The following is a 16,038-nucleotide window of genomic DNA, read 5'->3' as shown; positions in this document are numbered from 1 at the left end:
TTATGGCCAATGCAACTCTCAGCTTGGGAGGCCAAAAAGGGACCCTAGAAACTGTGGTGCCTCACCCCAACAGTCTGGAAATTGTTCTAAGATTTTCTTTTGCTAAATCTCTCAATTAGGCAATTTATTCTTGCCAGTTCTGCCATCCAGAGTGCTGTTAGTCTTTGAAGGCAATTACTTTCAGGGCCCCCACTGATTTCTACCTGTAAGGAAGGTGAAAGCATTGTAATGGCCTATCCACTGGGCATTTCCCTGTTCCCGATTATTATGGAGCAGAGGGAGCAGGCGCATCATTTGAGGCACCATGGCCGATGACTGAACCAATTTCGCTACTACCTGTCATGGAGAGTGCACAGGTCATTTGAGGCACTGTCGGAGAAGCTCTGTGTGCACAGACTGCACTCCAACAGGGAAGCAATTGACCATCTCTGTGAGATTCTCCATTAAGACCTAAAGTCCACCTCCCGCAAGGCCTTGTTGGTGGCAATGAAGGTGACAACAGTCCTCAATTTCTATATCATCGGTTCCTTCCAGTCAAGCACTGCAAACTTTTGTAACATAGGACCAAGAGCTGGGAGGACCTGAATTCAACAGGTGACAGATGCTATCTTCCGCAGGGCATTCAACTTCATTAAATACAACATGTCCCCTGCACAGCAAAGAGAAAGGTCCATCAACCTCTACAGGATTGCTGGATTCCCCAGGGTGCCAGACAGCCAGACAGAGTGAATACACACGCTGAAGATGGGCTGCTGAATTTTTAGTGTTTTTAGTGTTTAAAGTGGGGAAAAAAAAGGTTCATTTCAAGTTTTAAAAGGTTTTAAAGTTAAATTTAGTTCTAGTTAAGTTAGTTTAGTTTGTTTAGTTAAGTTTAAGTTTAGTTTAGTCTAGATTAAGTAAGGAAGGAAAAGACCATCAAAGAGACCACCAAAGGAAAAAAAACCAGAGGAAATTAGAAAAAAAAAAGCCAAAGAAAAAAAAGAAATAAGGGAAAAAAAAATATACAAACCAAAGAACAGCGGCCGCACGGGGCCACAGCAGCAGCAGAAGCGAGGTGACTCGGCCGCATCGGGAACCGAGGCGCGAAGGCCGCACGGAGACGCAGCGGCAGCCGGAGCGAGGAGACTCGGGGAGGCCGCTTCGGGAAACGAGGCGAATCGGGGAGGCCGCACGGAGACACAGCGGCAGCCGGAACGAGGTGACTCGGGGAGCCCGAGCGGCGAACGAGACACGGCCCGATCGGCGGCCGCAGTCCAGCACCCGAGCGACGACCGCAGTCCAGCACCCGAGCGACGGCCGCAATCCAGCACCCGAGCGACGACCGCAGTCCAGCACCCGAACGGCGAACGAGGCACAGCCCGAGCGGCGGCTGGGCTAGAAAGCCCGGGAAAGGCCCGAGGAGCCAGGCCCAGAGACCTCTGAGGAGAAGGGGAGCAACCAGAAGGCTTCCAGAAGCAAACCAAGACTGTGAGTACAGGGCCCAGGGAGGGAGACTGAAGCCAGGGAAAGGCCCGAGGAGCCAGGCCGAGACAGAGGCACAGAGACCTCTGAGGGGGAGGGGAACAGCCCGAAGGCACCGGGAAACAGCGGCTCACAGACCCAGACCTGAGAAGGGTGAACCCAGAAGCCGAGGCCCAGGGACCACGGGGTCGGAGAGGGGGACCGGGAAAGTTCGCGAACAGGGAGAGGGAAACACCAAACCCGGGGCCCCAGAAAAGCTTATTCTAAGATCAACAATACTTTACCAAAAATGAGCGAATCAGAAGATCCACAACAGCCCCGCTTCCAGATTCCCCCCAACACCGCAAAAAAAGCTATAAAAGCGATCAAGCATGAGCAGATGAGAGAAAAACCAGAAACACTTTTTGCTGACTGTTACAACAATGGGACAAAAAGTAACCTCATTTTCTACTCAGATCAGCCAGTGGCTTGGATCACAGCAATAAAATCACACTATACCAATGTTAAGCTAGAAAATACCGCAAATGGGTCCATAATGAAAATTAACACACCAGGAGACAGTTCAACTATGACGGTCAACGCGTACAATACTGGAACAATATTAGTGCAAGGCAACCTCGACAAATTTGCAACGGCCTTCAGGACACTGAAAAAATTAACTAAGGGGGGAAGGAACAGCCCCAGAGTGGCCCGCACTCCCCCCAACATTGACAACTTACCAGGAGAAAATCTGCCTGGTCAGGAGGTGAACGAGCCACACAGTTCAAACCAGACACTAACCCCGGGGAACCACAGCCACACGATACAACTGACAAACCCCAGCATAACTACCAGGGAGGAAGCCACACATAGTCCCCCTACCATTCCCAGCTCACCAAGAGAAGAGCAGCATAGCCAGGAAGTGAGTGAGCCCTCCAGGGCCGACCAGCCTAGCCAGGAAGTGAGTGAGCCTTCCAGGGCCGACCAGACACATACCCCGGGATCACACAGCCAGATACAACCAAAAGATAAATTTAATCAATTAGAGATAGAGATGGTTAAACTTAGAGAGGACTTCCTCAAAATGAATGACGATCAAAATCAGGAGAGGGAGAGACACAAGAGAGAGCTGAAGCTACTTGAGAACCAGGTGAATCTACTTAGGAATCAGGTGAAAGAGCTGCAGGAAAAAGAAGAGAGCCATAGAGGAGAGATAACACCATTAGACCAGCAACCAGAGGCTAGAGATAAGACAAGACAGAGCCGGACGGAACGGCTGCACTCCCACACGGAACAAAAGCAACAGACACACAATACAAGGGGTGCCACACAGACCGACCAGCATACTGATTCGCAATCTTCCCCCACCACCGTGGAACCACAAGCGGGCCGCTCACAAGAGGTACGCACACACCAGACACCCCAGCCCAGCACACACACTATGAGTCCAAGCGAAAGCCACCAGACAGTAAACACAAACAAGGCTGACGTCGTAATACTCATAGACTCAAATGGGAAATTTCTATGGGAGAAAAAGCTATTCCCTAGAAGTAAAGTAGAAAAGATCTGGTGCCCAACAACAAACAGAGCCATGGGATGGCTGACCAAAGCCAGATTAGGCTCCCCCCAACACATAATAATACACACGGGCACAAATGACCTAAAGACCCAACAGAAAGAAGTAGCAACATCGCTCAGAGCAATGATTAGGAAAGCAAGCAGTACATTTCCAAACACTAGAATCACTGTTTCCACAATATTGCCGAGAACAGACTTCAACAACAACACAATTCATGAGATAAATGACAGCATAGCAAGAGACTGCGAATCAAACCACAACGTACACCTGGCCCAACACCCCACCCTCGATGAGGAATGTCTTTACGACCACGTCCACATCCAAAGGCAAAGAATATCGATCTTTGCTAAAGCCCTGAAGGACGTCGCTTTTAACCGGGTCCATACCCAGACTCCAAGAGGACCCCCCCCCGACCACCAGAGATCAGCGGGGTACATATCAGGAACACTACAAGGACCACCAACACACCAACCGAGACCAGAGAGGATCCCCATGCAAAACAACAATATCAGACCTGCACCACTCCTGTCCCACAGGGGAATAGGACTGCTCCCAGCCAGACAGAGGGAGAGATGCACAGGACGTGCGCAATACCTCAGACAGAAACAATCCATTAAGAGACAATAAGCAGATGTGCAGCAGCATCTACTTCCGCCTTATGGATCAAGGACTAATTAATAGAAAGAACTGTAACCAAATTGTATTAACTTTTGTAGACAACTGATGTGATTTTTTTTTCCCACACTTAGACACGACAAACACGTACCACTCTTTAACCTATCATAGTAAAAGATCAAACTTAACATGAAATCCTTATATATTTCGACCTGGAATATCCAAGGTCTACGCTCTTCACTGCGAGAAGTGAAAAGTAGGACCCCAGAGTTCATAGATGAAACTAAAGACCTAGATATTATCATTTTACAGGAAACTTGGTATAAAGGAAAAGGACACACTGGCTGTCCCCAAGGGTACACTGAGCTGGTGGTCCCCTCCAATAAATTACCAAGTGTAACCCAAGGCAGAGACTCCGGAGGCATACTGATCTGGTTTAAAACAGAACTTAAGAATTACATCAAATTTATAAAAAAGGGCGAAAACCACATGTGGCTCAAACTTGAGAGGGAGATTATCTCAAACACCCAAGATGTTTACATTTGCGCACTTTATATCCCTCCAATCGATTCCCCGTACTTTAAAGAGGACACCTTCTCCAACATGGAGGGGGAAATTATCCAATACCAGGCCCAGGGGAACGTGTTGATCTGTGGGGACCTCAATTCAAGAACGGGCGAAGAACCAGACTTCACCAATAATCAGGGAAACAATTACGTTTTCGGGAATAACCACTTTGACATCCCTTCCCTTCCATACAGGCATAACTGCGACAAGCAGTCAAATACCAACGGAAAACAGCTACTACAGCTCTGTCGAAACCTGGGTCTGTACATTGTCAATGGTAGGTTCATAGGAGACCTCCTAGGAAGATCGACCTATTGCTCACCTCTTGGCTGCAGCACAGTAGACTATATGATTACAGACTTAGACCCATCCTCTTTCAGAGCATTCACAGTCAAACCACAAACAACACTGTCAGATCACAGTCAAATTACTATGTTCCTCAAAAAGACAGAAACAAACAACATAGAAACACAACCCAGTAAACTGTACAACACCAAAAAATCGTACAGATGGGCCAAAAACGACACGGAAAAATACCAGAAAACAATTAGCAATGCATCAACTCAAGCTCTCTTAGACACCTTTCTGGATAACATATACACTCACAATAAAGAAGGCGTAAACCGGGCAGTTAGTAAACTAAACAATATTTTTGATAATTTGGCAACAAATGCAAACTTGAAAGCTCGCAAGAACAAACCCAAAACAAAAAACTATGAAAAATGGTTTGACCGAGATTGCCATAACATGAGGAAAAAACTTAGAAAAATATCAAACCAAAAACACAGACATCCAGAAAACGAGGAACTACGCCTTACTTATTGTCAGACACTAACACAATACAGAAACACACTCAGAACCAAAAAAGAGCAATATATTAAGAATACACTCAGCTCCATGGAGGAATCCATTGATTCCAATTGTTTCTGGGAAAACTTGAAAACACTACACAAAAAACAACACGACGATTTGGCCATTCAAAATGGGGACACATGGGTAAACCACTTTGAAAAATTATACCAGAAAAACACACTAAGACCAGAGCAACACCAAATATGCAAAAAACTGGAAAAGCTAGAAATGGCCATAAAAGATAACCAAAACCCGCTGGACGCCATAATAACAGAAAAAGAACTTCTTGAAAAACTCAAGGACCTGCGACCAGGAAAAGCCTGCGGGACAGACGGCATACTAAACGAGATGATTAAACACACAGACAACAAAATGAAACTGGCTATCCTAAAACTCTTCAACTTGGTTCTGAGTGTCGGTTATTTCCCTGATATCTGGAACAAAGGACTCATAACGCCCATATACAAAAGTGGGGACAAAATCGACCCAAACAACTATCGAGGCATCTGTGTAAACAGTAACCTGGGGAAGGTATTCTGTAGCATCATAAACAAAAGACTTATAAACTTCCTTGAGGAGCACAATGTCTTGAGTAAAAGCCAAATTGGATTCCTGCCAAACTATAGAACATCCGATCATATCTTCACCCTACAGACCCTAATTGACAAACACGTTCACCATAACAAAAGCAAAATCTACGCATGCTTTGTAGATTTCCAGAAGGCTTTCGACTCCATCTGGCATGACGGTTTATTCCTGAAACTTATCGAAAGTGGGGTAGGAGGGAAAACATATGATGTAATTAAATCAATGTATACAAACAACAAATGTGCAGTTAAAATTGGAGACAAACAAACAAAATACTTCCCACAGGGGCGGGGGGTGACGCAGGGCTCGCCAATCTCACCGACACTCTTTAATATTTACATAAATGGATTGGCAAAACTACTTGAACAATCTACAGCACCCGGCCTCACCCTATATGAATCCAAGGTTAAATTCCTCCTCTATGCAGACGACCTGGTTCTGCTGTCACCTACTAAAGAGGGGCTACAGCAAAACCTGGACCTGCTGGAGTCGTACTGCCAGACTTGGGCCCTGACAATAAATCCCCAAAAAACCAAAGTCCTTGTGTTCCAGCAAAGATCCAAACATCAGGGACCCAAAATAAATTTCACAGTAGGAACAACCAAAATTGAACAAACCACTAACTACACATACTTGGGCTTAAAAATCAGTTCTACGGGAAACTTCAAACTGGCTGTGAATGAACTGAAAGAGAAAGCAAGAAGGGCTTTCTATGCCATCAAAAAATCAATCCAAATAGAAATCCCAATTAACATTTGGCTCAAAATTTTCAAATCAGTAATTGAACCAATTGCACTCTATGGCAGTGAGGTATGGGGACCGCTAACTCAACAAGAATTTCCAAAATGGGACAAACACCCAATTGAGATCCTACATGCAGAATTCTGTAAAAGTATCCTCCGGACTCAAAGGAAAACAGTAAACAATGCATGCAGGGCGGAACTAGGCCAATATCCATTAATAATCACTATCCAAAAAAGAGCCACCAAATTTTGGAATCACCTACAAATGAGCAATCCCCAATGCTATCACTACGACGCCCTGAAATGCCAAGAGCTGACCATAAAGAAGAATACCCTCAGTCAACTAGTCCTGGGACTCAGTGAAGTAACTACTAACAATACTAACAATAACCAGCCCCAGGACAGTGACAGGGTAACACAAAGAATTCGACCCAACACAATCGTCGCTAAGCAAAAGGAAAAATATCTGACATATTGGGCAGAAACAACAAAAACCCAAAGCAAACTCAATTGCTACTTGGCCCTAAACAGACAATACAACATAGCTGATTACCTGACCATGGTAAAGGATAACAAACTGAGAAGAACCTTGACAAGGTACAGACTTAGCGAACATAGCCTAGCGATCGAAAAAGGCAGACACAGGCAGACCAGGCTGCCAAGAGAGGACAGGATATGCTCTCACTGCAGTCAGGGAGTGGTGGAGACAGAGATGCACTTCCTCACAGCTTGTGGAAAATATCAGGGCATCAGGGAGAATTTCTACCAAAAATTCTCACAAATATGCCCTGATTTCAGAAATCTGAATGACAACCAAAAACTCCCATTCCTACTGGGAGAGGAGAGAAGCTGTATAACACTGGCGGCACACTATGTTACAGCTTGCCATGAACAGAGGGACAACCAGTAAACTAAGAAAAGAATATATATAAACAATGCGAATGTATATTTATACACTCAGGGGTATACCTGTTTATACACTGTATGAATAGAACTGCGTTTATGTGCTAAACCATAAATGTATTTTGATGCTTTGGCAACATAAGATGTAACTTATCATGCCAATAAAGCGATTTGAATTGTGAATTGTGAATTGTAGTGCTGGGACCCATGTGCCGCTCCATTTGAGGAACCTGTCACTTTTATCAACAGAAAAGGTTATCACTCGCTAAATGTGCTAATTATCTATGATGCCCAATTGATGTCCATTCTGCATGTAAACAAAGGGCATCGGGGAAGTGCTCCTAATAGGGATGTGCAGACTCAGAGATTAGTTTTAACAGCCTTTTAAAACATTTTTGTTAACGGTAATTAACTTTTTAAAGTTGATTTCAGAAGTTGCATCTCCCAGTGCCACACCTCAATCTGCCTTATGGCATCTATTGTCAGGTATTTATAGTATAGTGCAGGGTAAGAGCTTAGAAACAGGAGTAGGCCATTCAGCCCCTCGAGCCTGTTCTGCCATTCAATTAGATCATGGCTGATCTGTATCTTAACCATTGGCTGAGCCATCCACAAGGTCTCTGATTCGTCACTGACCTCACCATGCTACAGATGAATCGACGTTCCAGCAAATGATGACATCAATAAAGATGGATATGAACAGTGAGCTGAAAAGTTCAATTAACGGTGTGCGCTGCCAAACACACCATTCCAGCCAATTTAGGTCCAATGTTTATTGCTGCTAACAGGTAGGTCTGAGCTCACAATGGCTAGCCTCCCCTTTGGCTAAGCGGGTAAATGCACCACCCAGTGTGGTACTAACCCATTCAGACCAGGAATGGCCCAGGATTGATCTGTGTGCTCAGTATCACAGCTGACTTTATTGTTTTACAAGACACGTATGCTAAGAAATATGTGTAAGAAATATTTTGATGTGCAGAAAAATCAATTCTGCAAATTCAACAGCAGCTGGCAAACACTGAACTGAAGGAATGATAAGATTTACTGGTGAGCGAAAACTTTACTGGTGAGCGAAAAAGGGTGAAAAAGACAAGCAAATAGCAAGAAATATTGACATCAAATAGATGCAATAGATGAAGAACTAATGATACTAGGGATGAAAGGTAAGTGATAGAATAAAGTTCAAAGATGTATTGTTATTCCCATTCCTGTAAACAGAAACATTGGACCTTACAACTGTCTTAGGAGAATCCTTGATCACCTATTCCTGATTCCAAGTATTGCAGGCAAATCTCCCAGCTGCACTGCTCAAAATGGGTGAACATCAGGAGCCAACACAATCAAGGCAATGATCCAGGATCCTTCTGGGTAGATTAGGAGGCTGCTAAAGAAATTTAACTTGACCAAACGTTTACTACAAAATTGACTATTTTCTCCACAAATTTGGCAGAATTTACAAAACTATGACATTATTTTTTTCCACTGCACATTGCCAGACTCATTGAGTGAGAGGAAGGGTGTAAGTGACAACAACAACTTACAATTATGTCTTTACCATAGGAAAAAGTCTCAAGGGGCTTCAGAGGTGTAAATAAAAGTGAAATAAGACTACCAGGGAATATTTACACTGCAGTCTGAAGAGCTTTAGGGATCAGCGCCACACAGGACAATAGATTTTCAACTTACTACTCAGGTGCAAAACTGGCTTTACGGATCAGCCGCCCGTCATAGAAACTGTCTAATTATCATTTCCATTCATTTCAAAAAAGTGAATGACCTTCTTTAGTATCTGTACTCTGTACAGAAATAATTCATTTTGGAATCTACCTGTTTGTCTTTGCAATTAGCTTGTAGGAACTGAGAATCACAACCCAAGTTTAAAAACACTGATCTCACACATTTTTGTTGCACAATTTGTAAGATTCTGCATTTTGCAGGAGTTAAAATCTATATATATAAAACGGTATGTCTCTCTGTCTGTCTGTCTCTCTGTCCGGCTATACAATCAAAAGTTATAGAGTGTACCTACACATATATGTATATCAAAAGAAAGCTTATCATTAGGGGACTCTCGTAGGCATATTTACTTTTTCGTCACACAAAAATTGTTATGACAATATACAAAAAAAGCTCAAAAATCCTACCTGTCATTAGCGTTGACTGACGTGCTGCTTGACCAATCCTACAGTTCACTCACCTGATGGTTGACCAATCAGTGCGTCACGGGCGGGTCCTAATCCTCCAGTCTCCCTAAACTTCGCTGCCATTTTTTCCATCCCCACGGGGACAGCAACACCAAAACAAACCTCCACATTCCGGCTCCCGATCCCGCTCCGCCTGAGTGGCAGGTAAGTTGGGCTCACTCGGGCCGTGCCTCGCAACCGCTCGGCCCGACACACACAGCGGTCGGGGGAGCGGCAGCGGCCGGCCGTCAGCCGCGCGATTCGCGGGGGAGCTCAGCTCGGGTCCATCTCGGTCCGACAGCCTGGCCGCGCCTCAACCGCTAGGCCCCGCACGGCCGCTATCACAACAGCACCGGGCCTCAGGCGCTAGGCAGGGAGAGGGGAGGGAGGGAGAGGACAGCACAGGGAGACGAGGAGAGGGACAGAGAGGGGGGACACACAGGGGCACGGAGACCGCGCGGCCCAAAATTGCCCTGACAACGCCGGGCTCCCCTGCTAGTATATTATAAATTCATATGTAGTAATCCTCCAGAAATGTATTTACACGCTTGGAAAACATTTTTTGGGGGAGGGAGAAACCATTATTGTGTAAACAAGTGTAGTACAAATTAAAACTAATGACTATCACAACAAAAAATGCAATTTACAATTAGAGATCTCACGGCAGGACGAAAAAAAGTGGTCTTCTTATCAATTCCTGCAAATAGATGTTGCTTGTCATGTCTATAAGGTGCACTGAAATAGTCGTCTTCATTGTCTGTCTCAAGATAATTCAGCAAGTTCGACAGACCAGTTGTTGGAATGTTAACATTCTGAAATAACCAAAATCAAAATTTCAACACACAAAAATGAATTTGCTTTTTAGTATTTGTAATTTGTAAGCAAATATTTCATTTTGTAATTTGTTATAGATATAACTGTTACAAGGATCCTGGTAACTTGTCACAGGAGATGGGGGAGGTGTGGGCAGTAACGACCCAGGAGTTCAATTGATTCTTATTGTTGCCTTTTGAGTTTCAGTGTTGCTTGACACATGAACTTACCTTTCTCATTTACGCATATTTAACCAGCTCTCAGATCCACAATACTGAAGCTTTAAACTTTGGATGCTTGGGCTTAACAGGCGGCCAGTGTTGCTTCCAGCATTCAACTGATGCATATGCTGGAGGTATGTTGGATGACATATTTTCCTCATTTGCATTTCTTTTACATAAGCTAACCCATATATGAATGGTTGTACCTTCCGCCATCGGACTTGGATGCCAGGGAACAGGGGAGGGAGGCAGGGATGGGGCGGCGTGCATTGACGAGCACATTTCTGCTCCCGCCCAGCATAAAGTTGGGCTCAGTTGCCCCTGAGCCAGGAAGAGAAAATATCTGCCAGGGTTTCTTATCATAGAAACATAGAAGATAGGAGCAGGAGTAGGCCATTCGGTCCCTTGAGCCTGTTCCGCCATTTAATGAGATCATGGCTGATCATCCAAATTCAGTACCCTGTCCCTGCCTTCTCCCCATATCCCTTGATCCCTTTAGCCTTAAGAAATATATCTAACTCCTTCTTGAATATATTTAATAAATTGGCCTCAACTGCCTTCTGTGGTAGAGAATTCCACAGGTTCACCACTCTCTGGGTGAAGAAATTCCTCCTCATCTCTGTCCTAAATGGCTTACCCCTTATCCTTAGACTGTGACCGCTGGTTCTGGACTCCCCTGCCATTGGGAACATCCTTCCTGCATCTAGTCTGTCTAGTCCTGTTAGAATTTTATAAGTTTCAATGAGATCCCCTCTCATTCTTCTAAACTCCAGCGAATATAAGCCTAATTGACGAAATCTCTCTTCATACGTCATTCCAGTAACCCTTGCTGAAAGTGATTGTTGGGTGAAGACAGGAATGGGCTCAGCCAAATAGCTTGCCAACTCATTGTTAGACTCATACTTGAACAGTTACTTGTGGAACTTTATCAAGTAACACCAGAGAAGGGCAGCACGGTGGCATAGTGGTTAGCACTGTTGCCTCACAGCGCCAGAGACCCGGGTTCGAATCCGGCCTCGGGTGACTGTCTGTGTGGAGTTTGCACATTCTCCCCGTGTTTGCGTGGGTTTCCTCCGGGTGCTCCGGTTTCCTCCCACAGTCCAAAGATGTGCGGGCTAGGTTGATTGGCTATGATAAATTGACCCTTAGTGTTAGGGGGATTAAATACGTTGGGTTATGGGGATCGGGTGGGATATGTGTTGGTGCAGGCTCGATGGGCCGAAATGGCCTCTATCTGCACTGTGGGGTCTGTGTGATTCTGTGAAGGGCTCCATAATTATTTTTCTATGACTGAGGTACTTGTAAAATTCTATTAATGTTTAAATTTTAGACTTTAGGTTTGCTTTTTAAAATTTTATTTACCTTTTTTTGCCATTTATAGCATTTTATCTATCACAGGTTGGAGGTTGAAAATGTTTTTGTTTTGCCAATTGGTGCAAGAAAACACAAAACAATCTCTGATGAACAAAGCCGGTTTAGAGGGACAATATGGGACAGCACACACCTTTTACAAGTTTCTTTTCTGGAATTTGATTTTTTTTTTATAAAAGGGATCTTATGACGTGAATGCCAGCCTTCAGAAAGCATACTTTCTACACACTGTTTCTCAGAAAGATCTTCCACAGTGACTCTGAATAATGCTAAATTATACATTATATCCAGTACACTCTGTTGCAATAAATAGAGTTCCTTGTGGCATGAGTGTAAAGTCCAAGGATGCACATTATAAAAGGCCTCAGACCGTGTACACGACACACCTTTTTAACAAAAAGGGGTTATAAATTATAATCAATAACTCGGGTCATTCTGAGATACATGTATTTCTGTGGATAAGCAATAGTTACAATGGGAATGTGATCATTCTCAGATGCTGCATTGAATCTTTATAAGTTGTTCTTAGAAGTGGTTATGATTTTCTTACCTGAACATTCAATGGCATCTTCAATCTCATTTTTTCAGCTGCTTGGCTCAATATCTTAAACGGAGCGTAGATTTTAATAATCTGATTTGTGTCTCTCTGTTTGTTTTCATCATTCGCCATTACCTCATTACCTAAACTCACAGCCCCTTCCTTGTCGGTCACATCAGGGTCCAGGTTGAGCCCCAATTTTTTCACTTCCCTCAGAAACTCCATTCTCTCTTTAGCGTAAGGGTGACCGTTTCCTTTTTCGTACACTAACACATAGTCAATCACCTGGGGCTCCTCTGTTGTTTCCATTGCCGCTGTAGCGTGTATAATATTTCGGATGCAAAACCTCAACTTTACACAATCCACCAATTACTGAGAATGCCGAGAATGTACGCATGAGTAAACAAGCCTCATCCGGAAGCTTCTTTTGGCTTACCCTTCAATGTGCATATTGATAAGCAATGAGAACTTCCTCCTTCGCTGACGTGCATGCACGGGACTCCGACCTTGCCGAATTGAAACACTCTTAACTAATGCAATAGTGGGGGTTAGAGAAGGCGGGGGAGGGTATTTTGAAACCTTTATGAGCAAAGATGTTTTAGGAGAAAACGATTATTGACCCTTGCCGCAGCGTTGCCAAAGTCTAGGATCCCGACCTCAGTTCTTCCAAACCCCAGTGCTCACCCGTCTGCTAATACTATGAAATCCCAGGACTTCCCTAGTGCTGCTGAACCCTATGCCTCTTCCCTCTCTCCCAATGTTGCACCAGCCCATTTCAGTGTTTCAAAAAATTAAGATAAAATTGAGTACATATATAAAGGAACATATCACAGCAATAATAATAATGGCCACTGATTTACACTTTTCACAGAAAAATTATCAAAATTCCAGAGTTCAATCTCAAATAACAGGTAAAAATACTAGAATACCACCGTAAATCAGTGGTTCTGATAACACAATTGGCCCGGATTTTGCAGTGGTAATGACGACGAAACTGTCAGCGTTCGCCGTCATCCTTCTTCCGCCTAAATAAATACAAACAGTTTGAGGATTCCAGGTCCTGGGCATTTTTGGTCCAGATTTTTGAAGTTAAATGGTGTTGTTTAAAAGCCTCCCGCCAGGAATGGGGCTCAACATCAGGTTGATTAGGCCAGTTTGGGTGTTCGCCGTCATTACCCTTCTGAAACTGACAACAATTGCAGGATTTAGCCCATTTAGCAGATAAATGCGGAAATTCAGAAGTCATAGATTTATACAGCACAGAAAGAGGCCATTCGGCCCATCATGTCCGCACTGGCCATCAAGCCCTATCCTTATCCCATTTCCCAGCACTTGGTCCATAGCCTTGTATGCTATGGCGTTTCAAGTGCTCATCTAAATGCTTCTTGAATGTTGTGAGGGTTCCTGCCTCTACCATCCTTTCAGGCAGTGAGTTCCAGATTCCAACCACCTTCTGGGTGAAAAAGTTTTTCCTCAAATCCCCTCTAAACCTCCTGCCCCTTACCTTGAAACTATGCCCCCTGGTTATTGACCCCTCTACTAAGGGGAAAAGTTCCTTTCTATCTACCCTATCTATGCCCCTCATAATTTTGTACACCTCAATCAGGTCCCCCCTCAGCCTTCTCTGCTCTAAGGAAAACAACCCCAGCCTGTCCAGTGTCTCTTCATAGTTGAAGCACTCCAGCCCAGGTAACATCCTGGTGAATCTCCTCTGCACCCTTTCTAATGCAATCACATCCTTCCTATAGTGTGGCGACTAGAACTGCACACAGTATTTCAGCTGTGGCCTAACTAGCATTTTGTACAGCTCCATCATAACCTCCCTGCTCTTATATTCTATGCCTTGGCTAATGAAGGCAAGTATCCCATATGCCTTCTCAACCACCTTATCTACCTGCTGCCTTCAGGGATCTATGTACATGCACACCAAGGTCCCTCTGATCCTCTGTCCTTCCTAGGGTCCTACCATTCATTGTGTATTCCCTTGCCTTGTTAGTCCTCCCAAAATACATCACCTCACACTTTTCAGGGTTAAATTCCATTTGCCACTGTTCTGCCCATCTGACCAACCCATCTATATCGTCCTGTAGCCTGAGGCTTCCCTCTTCGCTATTTAGCACTCCACCAATTTTCGGGTCATCTGCGAACTTACTTATCATACCTCCTACATTCATATCTAAATCATTAATGTAAACTACAAACAGCAAAGAATCCAGCACTGATCCCTGCGGTACACCACTGGGCACAGGCTTCCAGTCACAAAAACAACCTTCAACCATCACCCTTTGCCTCCTGCCACTAAGCCAATTTTGGATCCAATGTGCCAAATTGCCCTGGATCCCATGGGCTCTTACCTTCTTGACCAGTCTCCCATGCGGGATTTTGTCAAAAGCCTTACTGAAGTCCGTGTAGACTACATCAACTGCACTACCCACATCCATGCACCTAGTCACCCCCTCGAAAAATTCAATCAAATTGGTTAGGCATGATCTCCGCCTGACAAAGCCATGCTGATTATCCTTGATTAATCCTTGCCTCTCCAAGTGGAGACTAATTCTGTCCCTCAGAATTTTTTCCAATAATTTCCCTGCCACTGATGTTAGGCTCACTGGCCTGTAATTCCCTGGTTTATCCCTACTACCCTTCTTGAATAATGGTACTATGTTAGCTGTCCTCCAGTCCTCTGGCACCTTCCCTGTGGTCAGAGAGGTTCTGAAAATTTGTGTCAGAGCCCCTGAAATCTCCTCCCTTGCCTCACACAGCAGCCTGGGATACATCTCATCTGGGTCTGGGGATTTATCCACTTTTAAGCCCACTAAACCCACTAGTACCTCCTCCCTATCAATACTAATTTGTTCAAGTATATCACAATCCCCCTGCCTGATTTCTATGCCTACATCGTCCTTCTCCATAGTGAACACAGATACAAAATATTCATTTATAACCTCACCCACATCTTCCGGCTCTACACACAGATTGCCACTTTCGACCCTAATGGGCCCTACTCTTTCCCTGGTTATCCTCTTGCCCTTAATATACTTATAAAACACCTTGGGATTTTCCTTTATTTTGCCCGCCAGTGTTTTTTCATGCCCCCTCTTTGCTCTCCTAATTTCTTTTTTAAGTACCCCCCTGCACTTTCTATGCTCCTCTAGGGCTTCCACTGTTTTTAGTCCTTTGTATCTGCCAAAAGTCTCCCTTTTTTCCTAATCCATTCTTGTATATCCCTTGACATCCAGGGTTCCATGGGCTTGTTGGTCCCACCTTTGACTTTTACGGGAACATGTTGGCATTGTACTCTCTCTATATCCTTTCTGAAAGGCTCCCACTGCTCTGATGTGGATTTTCCTACAAGTAGGTGATCCCAGTCCACTTTGGCCAGATCCTGCCTTATCATATTAAAAATGGCCTTCCCCCAATTTAGAACTTTTATTTCCAGTCCATCTTTGTCCTTTTCCATGACTACCTTAAATCTCATTGAATTATGGTCACTGTCACCAAAATGCTCTCCTACTGACACTTCTACCACTTGCCTGGCTACATTCCCTAGAATTAAGTCCAGTACCGCCCCCTCTCTTGTAGGACTTTCTACATGCTGGCTCAAAAAGCTCTCCTGGATGCACTT

At 44.3% G+C, this 16,038-nt stretch overlaps 1 protein-coding gene across 1 annotated transcript in view; it reads right to left on the bottom strand.

The window, feature by feature from the left end:
* The window catches only part of LOC147111871 (anoctamin-7-like), a 75,681-nt gene extending 62,424 nt beyond the window's left edge, over positions 1 to 13,257 (bottom strand). Inside the window, exons 1-2 of the mRNA XM_085999211.1 lie at positions 12,426 to 13,257; positions 10,118 to 10,282 (exon numbers count right to left, since the gene is read on the bottom strand). Of these exons, the coding sequence (XP_085855337.1) occupies positions 10,118 to 10,282; positions 12,426 to 12,722 (462 nt within the window). The 5' untranslated portion in view covers positions 12,723 to 13,257. The remainder of the gene's footprint in view (positions 1 to 10,117; positions 10,283 to 12,425) is intronic.
* Positions 13,258 to 16,038: the final 2,781 nt, after the last annotated feature.

The sequence above is a fragment of the Somniosus microcephalus genome, chromosome 10, assembly GCF_052327205.1.
Source record: "Somniosus microcephalus isolate GS21.2 chromosome 10, FLI_Smic_1.0, whole genome shotgun sequence".
NCBI lineage: Eukaryota > Metazoa > Chordata > Chondrichthyes > Squaliformes > Somniosidae > Somniosus > Somniosus microcephalus.
This window is presented reverse-complemented; position numbering and strand designations above follow the sequence as displayed.